This window comes from Dipodomys merriami, unplaced genomic scaffold, assembly GCF_024711535.1.
Source record: "Dipodomys merriami isolate MVZ:Mamm:240054 unplaced genomic scaffold, mDipMer1.0.p SCAF_5, whole genome shotgun sequence".
Classification (NCBI taxonomy): domain Eukaryota; kingdom Metazoa; phylum Chordata; class Mammalia; order Rodentia; family Heteromyidae; genus Dipodomys; species Dipodomys merriami.
The window spans coordinates 13637047-13654832 of record NW_027206068.1 but is presented as its reverse complement, the minus strand read 5'-3'; the positions used below and the strand labels follow the sequence as shown (position 1 = coordinate 13654832).

Here is a 17786-nt window from a genome sequence, read left to right as displayed (position 1 = left end):
CCACACTTATAAAACTAGAATAATATCATAATTGGTCTTATGCAATCCTTCTGAAAGTGAAACATTATGGAATGTAAGATTTACAAGACACTTGGATTTGTCTGACCAGGCTGGCTTTGAGCTTTGATCCTCAGGTCACAGCCCCTGAGTAACTAGGATTACAGATATAAGCCACTGGTTCCCAGTTACAATGAACCTTTCTATCAAAAGTGTTGCATTAATATTCTAGAACTTTTCATTTGCTAAAAACTGCCTTGGCAGGGCACCGGTGGCTCATGCCTATAATCATAGCTACTCAGGAGGCTGAGATCTGAGGACTGTGGTTCAAAGCCAGCCGGGCAAGAAAGTCTGTGAGATTCTTGTCTCCAATAAACCACCAGAAAACCAGAAGTGGCACTGTGGCTCAAGTGGTAGAGTGCTAGCCTTGAGGTGAAGAGCTGACAGTGCCCAGGCCCAGAGTTTAAGCCCTATCAATGACAAAAAAAATAAACAAAAAGCAAAAAAAAAAAAAAACCAACCCTGCCTTGTTACTTATTTAGTATTGCCATTTTTTAGCTGACTTATCATTGTTATGGTCACATAGGTGTTTCTCTTAACGCCTATTTTCTTTTTTCTTTCTTTCTTTTTTCTTTTTGTTGGTCATGGGGCTTGAACTTTGGGTTTGAGCACTGTCCCTGAGCTCTTCAGCTCTACCACTTGGCCACAGTGCCACTTCGGTTTTCTGGTGGTTAATTGGAGATTAAGAGTCTCATGGGGCCTGGGAAGATGGCTCACTGGTAGAGCACTTGCCTTGCATGCATGAGGTCCTGGGTTCGATTCCTCAGCACCGCATAAGCAGAAAAAAAAAGCCGGAAGTGGCACTGTGGTTCAAGTGGTAGAGCGCTAGCCTTGAGCTAAAGAGCTGAGGGACAGCACCCAGGCCCAGAGTTTAGGCCCACGACCGGACCACCCCCGCCCCCCCCACACACACACACTGCCAAAAAAAAAAAAAAAAAGTCTCATGGACTTTCTTGCCAGGGCTGGCTTTGAACTGTGATCCTCAGATTTCAGCCTACTGAGTAGCTAGGATTACAGGCATGAGCCACCAGTGCCCAGCTAAAGCCTACTTTCTTACTGAATAAATGAAAACAATTCCACTTTGCCCCTATCACAAAATTGAAAGAATGAAGAACACAAAACACGATTTTGAAACCTGAGTGTTACACATATATAGACATTTTCAATTGACATTTTAATTGCAATTCATATTCCTGAAATAAACTTGGTAATATTACCAAGGATAAATAAAAGCATGTCCGAATCTTCATTATCATGACTCAAGTCCTGTTCCTGAACCTCATTTAATGAATTTTAATTAATTTTAAACATACAGTGATTCACTATTTTCATATAATGATTCACATGTTTTCTTGTGCCAAATGCCATTCCTAGATTATTTTCATAAAGATTTGTTCGTCTCCTTCTTAACAAAGTCACGACTTGGATAGTGGGTAAGATGTGAGTTATTATTTCATTATATCTTATGCCCACACATTTACTTCTGATTTAGATCATGTACTCATCTAGAGATGGTGAATTAGAAGCAGTATGGTACAGCTGGTGGGATCTGGACGTCTGGATCAGTTACTTTGAATATCAGGTTCAGTTACTTTGGAGTAATTTATTTTACCTTCTGAACTTAACTTCTAAAAAACAAGGACAGTACAATTTTCTCCTTTTAGTATGTGCTAGTCCTGGGGCTTGATCTTGGGGCCTGGGTACTGTCCTTTAGCTTTTTTGCTCAAGGCTGGTGCTCTACTACTTGAGCCATAGGTTTACTTCTAGCTTTTTAGTGCTTAAATGGAGATGTTTCAAAGCTTGACCAGGCTGGCTTTGAAACCCATTCCTCAGGTCTCAGGTTCTTGAATAAATAGGATTATACATGTGAGCCACCAGCACCTGAATCAGTTCAATTGTCTCTTAAACTAGATAGCAATCTTACAGAGCAGGCCCAGTTGCTGGACTCAGCAAATGCTCTCTGAGTAAGACTAACAGCAGCATGGGATAGCATCTACTTACAGCTCACAGACGCCTGCTCTTGCTGGAATTAGAGGCACAAGTTGCAGCAACAGCTTGACACCATTTTGCCATTCTTCTTCCCTTTCAAATTCACAGTACAAGTAGCTGCATTCATCAGATGAAAACTGATAGAAAACATAAGTATCTTGAAAGTACAGATGCTGGTCCACTGTTTGAAACAGACACAAACAAAACAAAACAAAACAAAAATGCTTATTCTTTAGACTTATAAATCACGAAATAAATTGAAAGCCCAATTTGGCAAAAGCCAGAGGTGAGACTATAGCTACATATTCTAAGTTCATTCATATTTGAAATTTCATTGAATTAAAAAGGATTTACTAGCTAGTCTATTTTTATTTTTCTGTAGCTCTGCCCAGAATATTCACACATACTTTGTAATTTTTCTGCTTCAGAAACAAGTGCTGATGAAATTAGTATCAGTTTAATAGAGTGGTAATTTTTGTGGGAGGGTGGGCAGTATTGAGGTTTGAACTCGGGGCCTTGCCCTTGCTAGGCAAGTCATCTACCACTTGAGCCATCCCTCCAACCCTTTTGGCTCTAAGTTACTTTTCAGACAGGGTCTTCCATTTTTGCTCAGAGCTGGGATTATAGGCATAGTTGTGTAGGCATGAAACACCATGTCTGCATATTGGTTGAGATGGGGTCTCACTAATACTTTGCCTGGCTGGCATAGAACCACAATCCTCCTTTATCTCTGATTCCTGAGAAGCTGGGATTTCAGGCATGAGGCATTTCATTTATAGTTAATTTTTTAAGTCTTGAAACAAACTAAAAATAGTTAATTTCAGGGCTGGGAAGGTGGCTCAGTGGTAGAGTACGTGCCTCACATGCATGAGGCCCTGGGTTCTATTCTTCAGCACCACATAGGCAGAAAAAGACAGAAGTGGCGCTGTGGCTCAATTGGTAGAGTGATAGCCTTGAGCTGAAGAGTTGAGGGACAGCGCCCAGGCCCAGAGTTCAGGCTCCACAACAAAAAAAAAAATTTTTTTTAAATAGTTAATTTCTTTAGTAACACAAATACATGATATGTTTTATCTCACAAATTAGTGAACAGGAACTGGTAGCGATAATGCTTCCCTCAGGGGACACTTAGTGATGTCTAGAGACATTTTGGGCTGTTTTAAGAGGCATAAGAGTACTCCTGCCATCTAGAAGGTAAAAGAAAAGGAAGCTAACTAAAAATCTTGGAATGTACAGAAAAGTCCCTACCACAAAGAATTATCCAACTCAAAATGTCAATACTGCCAAAGGGTAGTATTGTTTAAAAGGAATGAAAAGTTGGAGACCTTTTCATAAAAACATTAACACAAAATGTTTTGCTAACTAGAACTCTGAGTCTAGCAAGTAAGCTAATAATACCTCCATCCGTCGAAGGTAGTTAACTGATTTTTCTTGTTAAGAGTATTAGGTGCTAGGTATTATTGACTGTCTAAGAAGATTGCAACATATCCCCATCTGTAATGTTCAAATGGACTAGGGGTATGCTCTCAATATTTATCACCTATAGAAAAAAGAAAAAAAAGGAGTTTTTTCAGTGACCACCCAGCATTTTCTAGATTGAGCTAAATAAAGAATCCACATTACTCCAGCTTTTTATCCCTTCAAGTCCCTGGGCTCAGTTAAGAAAAGAGGTATCCCTATTTATTTTAGTTACTAGTTAACATCCATTTTCTGCTCTTGTTTAAACAGCTAATCTTCATAAGTCATGTCTCCAAGTGTTCATGATTACTTAGTCAATTAAAATGTATACACATCTCACTTGAAAAATCAAGCTTCTGATGATTGCTCTAAGTACAGCAAGGAAAAAAAATCACACAATTAGAGCAGCTAAAGATATCACTGATTTTTAAAAGTTTGTGCCCAGCAAGTTTAGTAGAGAAGACTGGGGGGACAATTTCACAGGTATAATTCATAAACCAACAAGTACTTAAGTATTTTACTGAAAGTGTAGAAGAAACAAATGAATCAACAGATGACCTCTCTTACAAAATAAAGAATATGAACATTTGCCTTCAAAAGTAATCTCCATCCAGATTGTAATGCCCTCTAGAAAATCAAGTATACTTTGGTATAATAACTTCAAAAAAATGAGATGCCTTCAAAATATGTAACACTGGGGATTGGAGGTGTGGCTTAGGTGGTAGAGCACTAGCCAATGAGCCAACATGTCAGATACTGAGTTTGAGTCCTGGTCTGGTGGGGGAAAAAATGTAATACTAACCTGATGACATAATTCCCATGTCCAGCAGGAGCTGCCACACACCAATGGCCATAGATCTGCACTGGACAAAAGGACAGTGTTCCAGAAGCCAGTCCACGAGTTCCGACCCCACACAACTTCTCCTAGATGACAGGAAGACCATTCAGAGATGTTCTTGCCCCCAAAATTCTTCCCACACTCATTTTGTGTTCTTGCTCTTATAAAAATGTATGACAAAAGTATCACTTTCTTAAGGTTAAAAGTCAAATTCTCTTATACTTTTGAAACACATGGTAATCACACACATCTTTCCAAATGCTTGCAGCACCAGTAAAGAATTTTCCTGAGAACAGGGACTTTACCTCACTATTAACTCCCAACAATTAGAATAGTCGACAGCACATGGTGATTTCTCAGAATGTTCATCCGAATGAGAAAATAAATTTACCAACCCTTATATAAGCAGAATGGTAAGTCAAGGTAGCAGTGATAAAATTTCTAAATGTGTATACATTTTTATCTAGTTTCTTTGAAAATAAAATGATTCTGCGAAGATTAGACTAATGTGAGACCATAGCCAGTGGGAATGTAGCTTTGTTTGCTTCTTTTCTAAGATTAAAACTGGTTTCAAAAATGATAAATTTGGTTGTTAATCTTTTTAAATATAATCTAAGCAATCCGGTCAAGCAGCCTAGATCATAAATCAGATGTGTTTTGGATTCCACTAACAGCACATAGAAAAGAAAAATCTCTAATTAGTTTTGAAACATACTAAGTCTAAAAATGCCACAGAGTGAGAATTACAAGCCCTATTTTATGCCCCATTTTCTAGCTTATAAGCTTTATGAGAAAAAAAATTCTGAGATACACTTTTTATTTTTTCACAGTGCTAGAATCAAACCCAGGGCCTTGCCTAGGCTAGACAATAGCTCCACCACTGAGCTATATCCCCAGCCTTGAAATAGGCTTTTTATATTCTCAGAAATGTCATGGGATTCATCCTTCTTATGAGACAGACAGACAGACAGACAGACAGACAGACAGACAGACAGAGACACGCAGAGAGAGAGAGAGAGAGAGAGAGAGAGAGAGAGAGAGAGAGAGAGAGAGAGAGAGAGAGAGAGAGAGAGAGAATGATGCATCATGGAACAGGGATCTTTATTCTATAATCTTTTTTTTTTTATGGGTGATAGGGCTTGAACTCAGTGCCTAGGCACTATCACTGAGTTTGCTCAAGGCTAGCATTCTACCTCATGAGCCACAGCTCCACTTCCAGTTTTCTGGTGCTTAACTGGAGATAAGAGTCTTAGAAACTTTCCATCCCAGGCTGGCTTCAAACTGTGACCCTCTGACCTCAGCCTCTTGAATATCTAGGATTATAGGCATGTGCCAACAGCTCCCAGCTTCTATAATCAATATTTAAGAGCTCAGAGATGTCACTGTTGTCTAACACAGATAATCATTTTGCTATCTCTTGTGATTGTTACAGAAATAAATACCTTGGAATCACACTGTAATCAGCAATAAGAAGTCTGCCATGAGCTGCTACATTTTGTAGGGTGAAGAAAATAAGGGAATGAACACTGCTGGTGAAAAAGCTGGTCAAATATTCTATAGAAATACATAGATATGCTTTCCATGAATTTTTTTTGGTAAAGCAACACAATTTCAAAGAAATTCCAAGGCAATTAAAGTAAGCCAATTCCAGACATGTTCAGTTGCAGGTAAGTGTTAGAATAACAGAAAGATTAACAGTCAAATATATTGATTTTTTTAAGCAGAATGAGACAACCTATGACAATAAACAGGCCATTTCACCAAATAGTCAATATTAACTTCTAATTCAGTAGGACACCTTTCATGTTAAAGGTTCAAAGTATTAATCAGTTAAATCCTCAGTGCCTCCCTCAATTAAGGCAGCATCTTGGGTTCTAAGAGCTTTTATTCTATGAATGGATTATATACTGTATCATCGTTTCTAGGCAGAAAACAGTATGGCTCAGCTTGCTCTGAGCACCTGAGATCAGCAGGAACACGAAACACACAATGAAACACTGGCTAAAGTAACCGCAAACGGTAGCTAGGTAGAAATAACAGATGACAAGGATGAAGCTTCCTGGAGTAAGCCTTCTTAAAACTGCTGGAGTCTCCTGGAGTGGGAGGGTCTGGCCAACGTGTTGATTCTGATTCAACAAAACTGCATGCTGCATGGGACCCAAGGACCTTACACCTCACTGGCTCTCAGGCAATGTTGGTGACCACCAGAGTCCCTAACCCCCAGCTTTCCATTCTTATTGGGAGAGGCTCACCCTGTTTTGGGTGCAGGGCGCTGAGCCAATATGCTTAACACACAGTATTGCCATGACAACCCTCATGAATAAGAGCCCCACACTCAGAGATGCTGCTATTTCAATTGTACACCATCCCCTAACTATATCAAGGACACTTTGAAATTTTTCCTACCAGAGAAAATGTTAGAGACAGTGAGAAACACAGCCATTCATATCCCACAAACAGCTATGTGAAGGTGAGCTGCCTCTGCGTATTACTATCAGTGCCCAATCTAGTAAAAATATCTAAATCTGCAGGACAAGAGCCGCAGGGAAGTAAATGGTTGGAAGAACAATCTAAAAGCTGATGGCAGTTCATATGCGCAGGCTATTTTCAGTCCTGCACTCCATCTAGAGCTGTTCTGAGGACAAGTGGATCTAACTATACTTGAGATACCAGGTAGGAACACTAACCTATGGAAGTGACAAGCCACAAAACCCATGCCATTGCTCTGGCAAAACATCAACTTCACCAATCTCTGGAATAGAGACTATCTGGCCTTTCTTGGCCTCCTCCTGTCTCACATTACTCTTTTAGCAATTAACTCGTGGCAACTTCAAACATAAATGGGGTGGTGGCATTCAGTGATTTATTTGTGCAAAGGAAATGAAATCTCAGAAATTAGCATGACTCTCTGTAGTACAAAGTAAACAGAAGGTACCTCAGCATATTCAAAGGTAATTCTCAGGTAGTACATGAGACATTTTACCTCAATTTACTTCTAGACAAATAAAATGATCCCCCTAAGCAGTCATATTAGCACTTCATCTTCAAACCCAGAAAGGTCATCAGTCCTTAGATCACAAAAGAAACCCACTCTGCCCCATCAGAGCAAAGCACATGCTTCACCCAGCCCTGCTCCCACTACGTCTTCAACATACTCCAAATTGGGTGGATGGTTCTGTTGCATGAACTGCATTGGATATGCATCTATCTCCAAGGTCCTTTCCGCCTATATCCATAGAGATCACAACAAAAAGAGCTGAGAACATGATAGCCCCAACACCTTTGTGTGTAAACTCTGAGCTTGCTCAGAGTTATACATACAATCTGGGATTCTGAAAGTCACATGCATATAAAATTGATATCATGGTATATGTATGTGTGAGTATGTGTGTGTGTGCCCATTCTGGAGCTTGAACTCAGGGCCTGGATACTGGCTCTGAGCTTTTATGTTCAAGGCTAGCACTCTACCACTTGAGCTATAACTCCACTTTCAGCTTTTTGGTGGCTAACTAGAGATCTGTCTCATGGGCTTTCCTGCCCAGGCTTGCTTCAAATAACAATCCTCAGATCTCAGTAGCTAGGATGACAGGAGTGAGCCACCAGCACCTGGATTTATTATCTATTTTAAGAAAGAAAAAATAAAAATAAAGGAAAAGAGAAAGAGGTGTTCTATGAAGTCCAAGTATATCCACCACAGCCTCTTGCTCCCTGTCCTGTTGGCTTGGCCTGGTGCTGGTTCCAAGGTGGTATGTTACTCAACTCTAATGAGAGGAAAAGGATGGGCATTGGAGTTGGTTCCTGAATCCAAATACACAAAAACACAGTTTGTAAACAGAGTAGATGTATCTAGTATATAAACAGAGTCTTTTTTTTAAAGGTACATAAGTTCTTATGTGATTAAATATAGGACTTTCAAGTGTTCGTTTATTGTATGGTTTCTCTTCACACTGTGTATTTGCTTAAATGCATGTGTTTGTTTAAGCGTGGTTGCTTAAGTTTGGAGCACATAGTTTCATTCGGTAATATAAGAGCCTGCTGGCTCATGCCTGTAATCTCAGCTATGCAGGAGGCAGAGATGAAAGGATTGCCATCTTAGGCCAGCCAGGCAAAACCATGAGACCCTAAAACAAATTAAAAAGCAAAAGGACTAAGAATGTGCTCAAGTGATAAAGGACTTGCCTAGTACGCTAAATTTATTCTCAGTATTACCAAAAAAAGGAAAAAAGAAAAAGCAAAGAGTAAGTTGGTAAATTACCACCTTTTATTTAAGTTATATTAAGTTATAAGTATTAGGTTATATTGAATGATATGAAAAGAAAATTACTTAGATACAATGAAAAGAAAACAAGCTTGAGGGGCTTGAACTCTGGGCCTGGGCGCTGTCCCTCAGCTCTTGAGTTCAAGGCTAGTACTCTACCACTAGAGCCACAGAGCCACTTCTAGTTTTCTAGTGGTTTATTAGAGATAAGAGTCTCAGACTTTCCTGCTCGGGCTGGCTTTGAACCACGCTCCTCAGATCTCAGCCTCCTGAGTAGGATTACAGGTGTGAGCCATTGGTGCTTGGCTGAGCTACCATTTTTATCACTCTTCTTACTTAAAGAAATGACACTGGAATAGTACTTAGAATAAACAATACCCAACAGTTGAAAATGTTCTCAGGTTAATGTTTAAGTTACATAAATTTTGCTTTATGAAAAATTCATCATAATGTTTCTGGTTTTCCATTAGCCATTGACTGGAAAAAACCTATTGTGCTTGGATTCAGGGAATAATTCCCTTACTTTTGGAGATAGATGATTCCCTTTATACTGAGGCATAATTTATATTTTCTGTAGTAATATTTTTACTTGTGCAATAAAATATACAAATCTTAACTATACACATTAATGCATTTATATGAATTACACACATATGTTATCATTATCTTTATCAAGATACAGAGGGTTTTTATGCACCAGAAAATTCCTTCATGCTTAACAATGAGTAGCTATTTCCCATAACTAGGTATTCTTTAATATCAAAAATGGGTAGTGACCAGCCAGATGAGCTGACACATTGTAGGAATAATTGCAGCTACTAGGAAGGTGGAGGCAGGAGAATCATAGGTTCCGGGCCATCCCAGATGAAGGTGGCAGCAAGATCTGCTTCAAAATAGATAGATAGATAACAGATAGACAAAGAGACAAACAGCAGACAGACAAATAAACAAAAGGGGGGCTGAAGGCTTAGCTCAAGTGGTAGAGGTTACATGTACAAAAGACTGTATTCAGAATTCAGCACTGCCACCCCCACAAAAAGAAAAGGGAAAGGAAAGGCAAAAATCACTGATCTGGAGGCCCAGTTGGTCTTTTAAACTGATCATGAACTTACTCACTTACTCCTTTGTGTTAACTGGCTATGCTGGAGTATTAGTACCCCACTACCATTTAAGCCACACTCTCAAGCCTTTTTAATTAGCTAGGGTCTCACATTTTTGACTTGGACTACAATCTTTCAACCTATGCCTACCACTAGCTAGGACTGCAACATGTTCCACTATGTTCAGACTGTCTGAGATGAGGTCTCACTCATCTGCTTTTTGTCCAGGCTAGCACTGAACAGCAGTCCTCTCAGTTTCTGCCTCTAAGTAGCTGAGTTTATAGGCGTGTATCATTGCTCCACAGAGTTCTACTCACTTATTCTCCTTCTTATGTATCTCTGCCCTTATTCACTAGCCCAGTAAAACAAGCAACATCCCACACTGAGCTGCCTTTCCCCACTCCATACTGCAGTCAAGCCAGAGGCTTGTTCTCATATAGAGGGTCAAGGTACTGACAAAGCTTGACAAGCTTGGCATGAGCCCAGCTACTCAGGAGGCTGAGCTCTGAGGATAGTGTTTCAAAGTCATCAGGGCAAGAAAGTCCGTGAGACTCTTATCTCCAATTAGCCACCAGAAAACCAGAAGTGGTACTGTGGCTCAAGTGGTAGAGCACTAGCCTTGAGCTGAAGAGCTCAGGGACAGAGCCCAGGCCCAGAGTTCAAGCCCTAGGACCAACAAAAAACAAACAAACAAACAAACAAAAAACAAAAAAAGCTTGACCAAGTTTCTAAAGAAGAGACCTCTATTTCTTTTTTTTTTTTTTTTTTTTTTTTTTTTTTTATTTTTTTTTTTTTTGGTCCGGTTGTGGGGCCTGAACTCTGGGCCTGAGCACTGTCCCTCAGCTCTTCAGCTCAAGGCTAGTGCTCTACCACTTGAGCCACAGCGCCACTTCCGGCTTTTTTCTTTTTGCTTATGTGGTGCTGAGGAATCGAACCCAGTGCCTCAGGCATGCAAGGCAAGCGCTCTACCACTGAGCCAACTTCCCAGCCCCGAGACCTCTATTTCTTGAGTCTCCAGTGTTACACACATCCATGAAAATATTACTAAATATCACTTCTCATCAGAAGCAGCAAAAGCAAACATGCAACTAAGTTTAACATAACAGTGGCCACCAGAAATACCAACAGAGCTCTGCCTCCTGTGGAAACCAAGATTGCCTGCCCGACTGTCTCTACTCAAGGCCACAGTTTTAACAAAGGCTGTTGGTTGATTTGCCTTTTGTTTTTTTTTAATTCAAGGAAAAGTTTTGACAAGGTATTGGAAGTGTGTTACCTGTAAAATCCCTTGAGGTTCACTCTGTCCTTTACCAGGTCAGCTGCCTGAACGATAATAATATTCCTCAATGCTCTTCCTGCGCATGATGAGTTCTCCCCATAAATCTAAATGGAAAAGGTAAACATTCACTGTAAATGGAGAGTAATAATGTGACAACTTTTGAGCTCTCAATATCATATCATGGTGTGTGTGTGTGTGTGTGTGTGTGTGTGTGTGTTGTGTGTGTGTGTGTGTGTGTGTGTGTGTACTTCATGATTAACAGTGAGTAGCCATTCCCTGCAACCAGATATTCTTTAACATCAAAAATTTGTGGCAGAGACCAGCCAGGTGAGATGGCACATTCCTATAACTCCAGCTACTAAGAAGATGGAGGCAGGAGAATCATAGGTTCCAGGCCATCCCAGATGAAGGGGGTAGCAAGACCTGCTTCAAGATAGATAGAGTGAAAGAGAGAGAGAGAGAGAGAGAGAGTACTAATATATATTATATATATATATCTATTAATCCTGACCAAATCTCTAAGCCTGAGACACATTTTAGTCTATGTAGCTCCAGACCTATAATTACCTTATTTTATTTTAGCTTTTGGTCCACTTATGCTATTAAGCTATAATAACTATTTTCCAAATGCTCAAGTGCTTTACTTAACTATAATTACAGATAATCTCCTTTTAAAACACAAAGTTTTTGGCATAAAAAATCTACTATTTTTTAAAATAGTGCTTCCTTCACTGCAGCAAATCAAAGAACACTTACACAGCAAAGCTGCCATGTTGATGATGCATTCACATAAAGATCTTAGAAGACGGGAAAGTATTTTTCCCTATTAGTGAGCATCTTGACCTATGACATACTGTGACATTGCTTGCTTTGAAGCTTCATCTAGCTGCTGAGCTCACAGTCAGTTCTCACTGTCCTGGTTTCATCTGCACACCTTCACGATCCCATCTACCAGATAAAAAATTTCACTTCTCCTCTTCTTTTTTAATCTTCTGATTCCTCCACAAGTTTCTGACTCTTCTGGAGGAAGGAGGGTGGTGCTCAGCTCTAGAGAAGTCTGGGTCCTACTTTATGAATTACTTCATAAACTCCTTCCTCTCTCTGTCTATGCCATCCTCCACAGCATAAAGTCAGTTCCCAGGCAAAAGAGTGACTGAAATACACTTGTAACTAAAAGTTACTTGTGAAATCATTATGCATGAAGGTTGCCTGCTGACATCTTTTTACGTATTTCTTGGCAAAAACTTATATGTATTTTTTTTTTGGTTGGTCATGGGGTTTGAACTCTGGGCTTGGGCACTGTCCCTCAGCTCTTCAGCTCAAGGCAAGAGCACTTTACTGCTAGAACCACAGCGCCACTTCTAGTTTTTTGGTGGTTTATTGGAGATAAGAGTCTCACGAACTTTCCTGTCCGAGCTGGCTTTGAACTGCGATCCTCAGAGCTCAGCCTCTTGAGTAGCGAGGATTACAGGCATGAGCCACCGGCGCCCAGCTTTTTATTTATATTTGTGTGTGTGTGTGTGTGTGTGTGTGTGTGTGTGTGTGTGTGTATCTGTGTGTATGTGCAAGCGTGTGTGTGCGCATATGCACACACACTCTTAGCAGCACTGGGGCTTGAAATCAGGGTCTTGCATTCACCCTTTGTTTTTTTGCTCAAGGATGGTACTCTGCCATTTCAGCCATACTTCTAGTTCTGGCTTTTTGATGATTAATTGGAGATAGGAGTCTCTCAAATTTGTCTGCCTGGGCTGAACTATGATCCTTAGATCTCAGCCTCCTGATTAGCTAGTGTTATAGGCATGAGCTACCAGTGCCCAGCCTTTTTTTTTTTTTTTTTTTTTTTTTGTGATCCTGGATCCAAACCAGTACCTCGTGAATGTTAAGCAAGTACTCTACCAATGAGTCACTCATACACTAGCCCTCTAGATGAACTCTTTTTACACTTACAGGATATTTTGGATCTTCTGTTATAGCAAACAGATTGTTAATATATTAGCTTTGACTTGACAGGAGCATGTCAACCCCATCCTATACTTCTATAATTGTGTGAATATCATCACGTAACTATGACCTGAGGAGCAAGTGAAAAGGGCAGGAAATGATGCATTTTATGTGTTAAAATCAAAACCTGAATAAGCCAGATGATAGAAAGTTATCAAAGAAGAGGTATGCGTTAGCAAACACACTAGTCCTGACATTGTACAGAATTTGTTCACTCTGGAAATCAAGAAACATTTAATAAGCATCTGTCAGGTGTGAAGTCTGTTCTAAATACTAGTACACAAAGCAGGAAAGGGCCTTGCCTCAGAAAGCTCAGTCTCCTGTTTACTGCATTTTTTGTTGTTTCTACACTGGGTCTTGAACTCAAGGCTTTGCACTCTTGCTTGGCTTTTTCACTGAAGGCTGGTACTCTACCACTTGAGCTACAGCTCCACCTCCCACTTTTTGCTCATTAATTGGAGATATGAGTCTCTCAGATTTGTCTGCTGGGATAGCTTTGAACCACAATCCTCAGATCTTAGTCTCCTAAGTAGCTAGGATTATAGGCATGAGTAAACAATGCCCAACTTCCATTAAGTCTTTAATCTTTTTCTATCAATGAGTACATGGATAGTCCACTTATAGATAACTCTGAATATATATTTTCTCTTATGTAAAGCTTTTACTGTATATGACCCACTATTTGTTAAAAAATGGTATTTATATCAATGTAGAAAAAACTTTATTATACATTCACTCTACCACACTACTAATGCACGCATGTAAAGCACGTGGAAAGTGGGGCAGTATACAGTTCCTATTTCATGAATATCTTAAATCATGACACTATTAAGGCATCTCAAACACTCTGGCTACCCCTGGTGAGGGAGACCTTGCAGCATCCCAGAAAAACTTGGTGAGGTCAGGGACAGTGAGAACAACTAAAACAAGAGAATTCTGCACCACTGCCATAGAAAATTCTGAGACAGAATCAAGATGTCCTACCTGAGAAGGAGTATGTTCAAGGTATGGATTGGAAATTCTCCTCGATAGAGTCTATTTAAAAAGAAAAAAAAGAAACAAATTAGAATTAAACAGAAAACAAATATGAATATAACTGTGGTCAGCCAGGATATGTCCATACTGGAAGAAGAGCTTAGATCTGAAGTCTTGGGTCATATGGATTTGTCTTCTTAGTCTCAATGTAAAGAGATGGCCAACGTTCATACCAGAGAACATAACACTTGACTTCACCAGCACCCACCCAGAGAGTGCACCCAACAGAAGGACAGCAAGAACATGGTTTTGGTGCAGGTCACTTTATTATCAACAGGATTGGGATTCCATTTTTTATGCTTTGTCATGTCAATTACAGTGAACAATGAATCCTGTAGATCCCTGAGCGATGAACCAGGCACACCCCATTCCAGTTCTCCTTTGAACTTCGATTAGGCAAACCCTTCCACTTAAGAGTGGGCCCCATGTAGCTTATGCAAGTCAGCCCAAGGCCCTGGCTGACCAGCCTGCCTGCCACAGCTCCTGGTATCCTCTCTCCACCTTGATTAAAGGGAACTTCTTGTCAGCACAGCTGTCATTCAGCTCCCAGCCTCTGTCACAACACTCTCCATGGTCAAATCCTCCCTCTACCAGATGCTTCTCTGAATCCCACTGGATTCAACCTCCCACAGCAGTTTGTTCCTCTTCTGAGCTCTTGGTTTTTGCTACCAGGCACATGGTAGCCCTTGGGTGCCCTGGTTGGGGTGTTTCTCTGGGTGTTCACCCCACAGAGGAAGTGTTGACCCTTCCATTGCTTTCCTTGCCCAGCATTCAACACAAAACCTTGCATAAATACCTTACTTCTTCTCATTATTTGTTTAGCTATTTATATATCCATACAACTGAGAAAGTTTTACTGAATGGTTTGAATTGTAAGAGCTAATTTTTCCTACCTAACAATCTGGGAAGCAGCACCATCACCCACATTTGTTTAAGCACAGTGGAGAACTATTATCGCTTCCCATTGCGGTGTAGGAAAACCAACAGAGAAACTAACATTTACCGAACTTCCAACCTATGTTTAAAAGCTCTTTCCACCTTTGTTACCAGGCTTGAAGTCTTTTGAAAGCCCAAGTTTTTAGCCTGCTGTCTCCACTTCTTAAAATAATGTGCTAAATTTACAAAACATACCCTGGCAGCCACTGCTTTCTGGCATTAGAATCTTTCACCAAACTTTAACCCAAAAGGAAGATTTCCATTCTGTCCCTTCCCCATTCCATCCAGCTCTTATACTATTTATCTTCAGGTTCAACTTAAACCTATCAAGTCTTTATCCAGAAACGTCAACTGTTACTCTGCTAAAAATTTGTTACTGCTAGGCACTGGTGGGTGGTTCATCTCTATAACCCTAGCTACTCAGGAAGCTGAGATCTGAGGATCATAGCTTAAAGCCAGGCAAGGTAGGAAAGTCCAGAAACTTAATTAATCATTACCCCTCTCCCCTGCCAAAAATTAACCACCACCAGGCACCAGTGGCTCATGCCTGTAATCCTAGCTATTCAGGAGGCTGAGATCTGAGGATCATGGTTCAAAGCCAGCCTGGGCAGGAAAGTCTATGAGATTCTTATCTCCAATAAACAACTAGAAAAAAAGAAAGGAAGTGGAACTGTGGCTCAAGCAGTAGAGCGCTCGCCTTGAGCTGAAGAGCTGAGGGACAGCACCCAAGCCCAGAGTTTAAGCCCCAGCACCAACAAAAAATTAAATTAAATTAAATTAAAATTAAAAAATTAGCCACCTAGAAGCCAGAAGTAAAGTTGTGGCTCAAGCACAAAAGCTCAGGTCCTGATTTCAAGACCCAAGACCAGCACAGAAGAAGGAAGAAGGAGAAGGAGGAGAAGAGGAGGAGGAGAAAAGGAGGAAGAGAAGAAGAGGAGGAGGGGGAGAAGGAGGAAGAAGAGGAGGAGGAGGAGAAGAATTGTACTTGCTTCAAAGAAAATAAGCAAATTTGATAAGAAAGACAGGTCATTTTTCATTGCCACTATTCTGATCTAGTCAGCCCTTCCCAGGTTTCTGTCCTTGAAGCTTTTGTAATACAGTCACATATTGAAATACAGAACTACCTAAGGCAAACATATATACCAGATTTATAACATGAACACGAATCATGATGGTCAATTATTTTCCCCCTAACCAGAGAGGATTTTTTTAAAAATCAATAAAGCAAAAATCAATAAAGAACTGACCATCTTTATTGCTCATCTAACTGTGAGCCTGAATCAGCTCACAAAGCAAATTCTTCTCATGATCTAGTTCAAGAGAAAGCTTTTGGGTTTCGAAACAAGTTCTACAGAACCTGGCAGGGTATTTTCACAAAAGAACACAAACCACTTGCCTTTTTCAGCTGCCACCCTAAACCTGGCCATCTCCTCACTAGTGTTACAGTCACACAATCCCGCTTCACAGCCGCTCCCCCACCCCCATGGATGGCTTTTTTTCTAAAGGCTGGTAAGGCAAGTAGGTAAAGGAGGGACTTTTCTGTACTGAATAGATAACTGTGTTAGATAAGCTGCTGGCCCTCAGGGACTCCACCAGAGCAACATAATAAGACCTGACTTTTACAGAGCACAATTCCTAGATTTGTTGTCACAAACTCCTGTGAAGCCCTCTCTTAACTGCTCCCAGGTGAGCTTTGTTTCATTAACACTTAGGACAGCCATTCTCAAACTCAGCTGGCTAGACTGCGCTGAGCTGGGCAAAACCACAGAGCTCTTTGGAAATCTCAGTACTGAGCTGTTAGCATAGCTTTCATAACTCTGTACTTCTATAGAGACTATTTTATGGTAGTTTTCAATACTGACCAAAAATAGCAAGGGCTAAACACATAAGGCAAAAAGAACTGAAGGACTGTTCTGCCCACATCTCTCGTTTAACAGACATAGGAGAGAACTATGGCATTTCATACATCTATGAGAGGAACTCTAGGAGCCAACCCCCTCAAGGGCTGCTCTTCAGCTTTTACCTGCAAGAGTGTCATAAGAACACTATAAAAAATCCACCCCCTCTATCATTTTAATAGGCTTTCCCTCATATACTATTACTCTGTTGTTTTAATTCCATCTTTACATCTTTGAACCCCTAGTTTTATTTATCCTCTTGGCATTGTAGGGCTTCTCTCAAGCCCCAAGGCAATTTGCTTCCATTTACTTCATATTTATGAAGCATCTACTGTGCTCCTTACTGGGTTTTGGAGGATCCAGAAACCATCGCAAGAACAAGAAACCATCGCTAATTTGTAGAATTCTCTTATCAAAAGACCTTAAAGCCTAAAGAGCATTTTAAACTTATAAATTCTCTTTCTTGATCCTGAGTTTCTATTGATTTGCTCTATAGTAAGCTTGGATGGCTGGTCTACCATTGCCAAGAATCTTGTTTTGTTTTGTTTGAGACAGGATCTCAATATGTAGCTCAGACTGACCTCAAACTTGAGATCCTTCTTCCTTGACTTCCTGAGGGCTGGGATTACAGGTATGCCCCCTCACACACACTCCCAGCATCTCTTCTTAAAAGGCTTTCTTTCACCCACCATAAAATATCATAAATACAATGGAGACATGAGGTGTTTAATCCCTTTCTTCTTTATGTTCAGCTGACTAGGATTGTTTAAGCTGGATACACTGATTCTACTCATAAAATATTAACAACATGAATAAAAATAGATCTTGGTTCAATTTTTCTTCTTTCCATTTTAATGAATATGACAAGTGTTTCTCTAAAAGAAACACCATATTTTAAAGAGAAACTACATATTTTAAGTATGTATCAGAAAATTACAGTCCT

General features: G+C 40.2%; 1 protein-coding gene across 2 annotated transcripts in view; it reads right to left on the bottom strand.

Annotated features, from left to right (window-relative positions):
* Rapgef5 (Rap guanine nucleotide exchange factor 5) overlaps positions 1-17786 on the bottom strand; it is a 269039-nt gene that overhangs the window by 172432 nt on the left and 78821 nt on the right. For both annotated transcript variants that reach the window (XM_069996107.1, XM_069996106.1), the window contains exons 2-5: positions 13959-14009; positions 10971-11077; positions 4304-4425; positions 2059-2227 (exon numbers count right to left, since the gene is read on the bottom strand). In XM_069996107.1, the coding sequence (XP_069852208.1) occupies positions 2059-2227; positions 4304-4425; positions 10971-11077; positions 13959-14009 (449 nt within the window). The remainder of the gene's footprint in view (positions 1-2058; positions 2228-4303; positions 4426-10970; positions 11078-13958; positions 14010-17786) is intronic.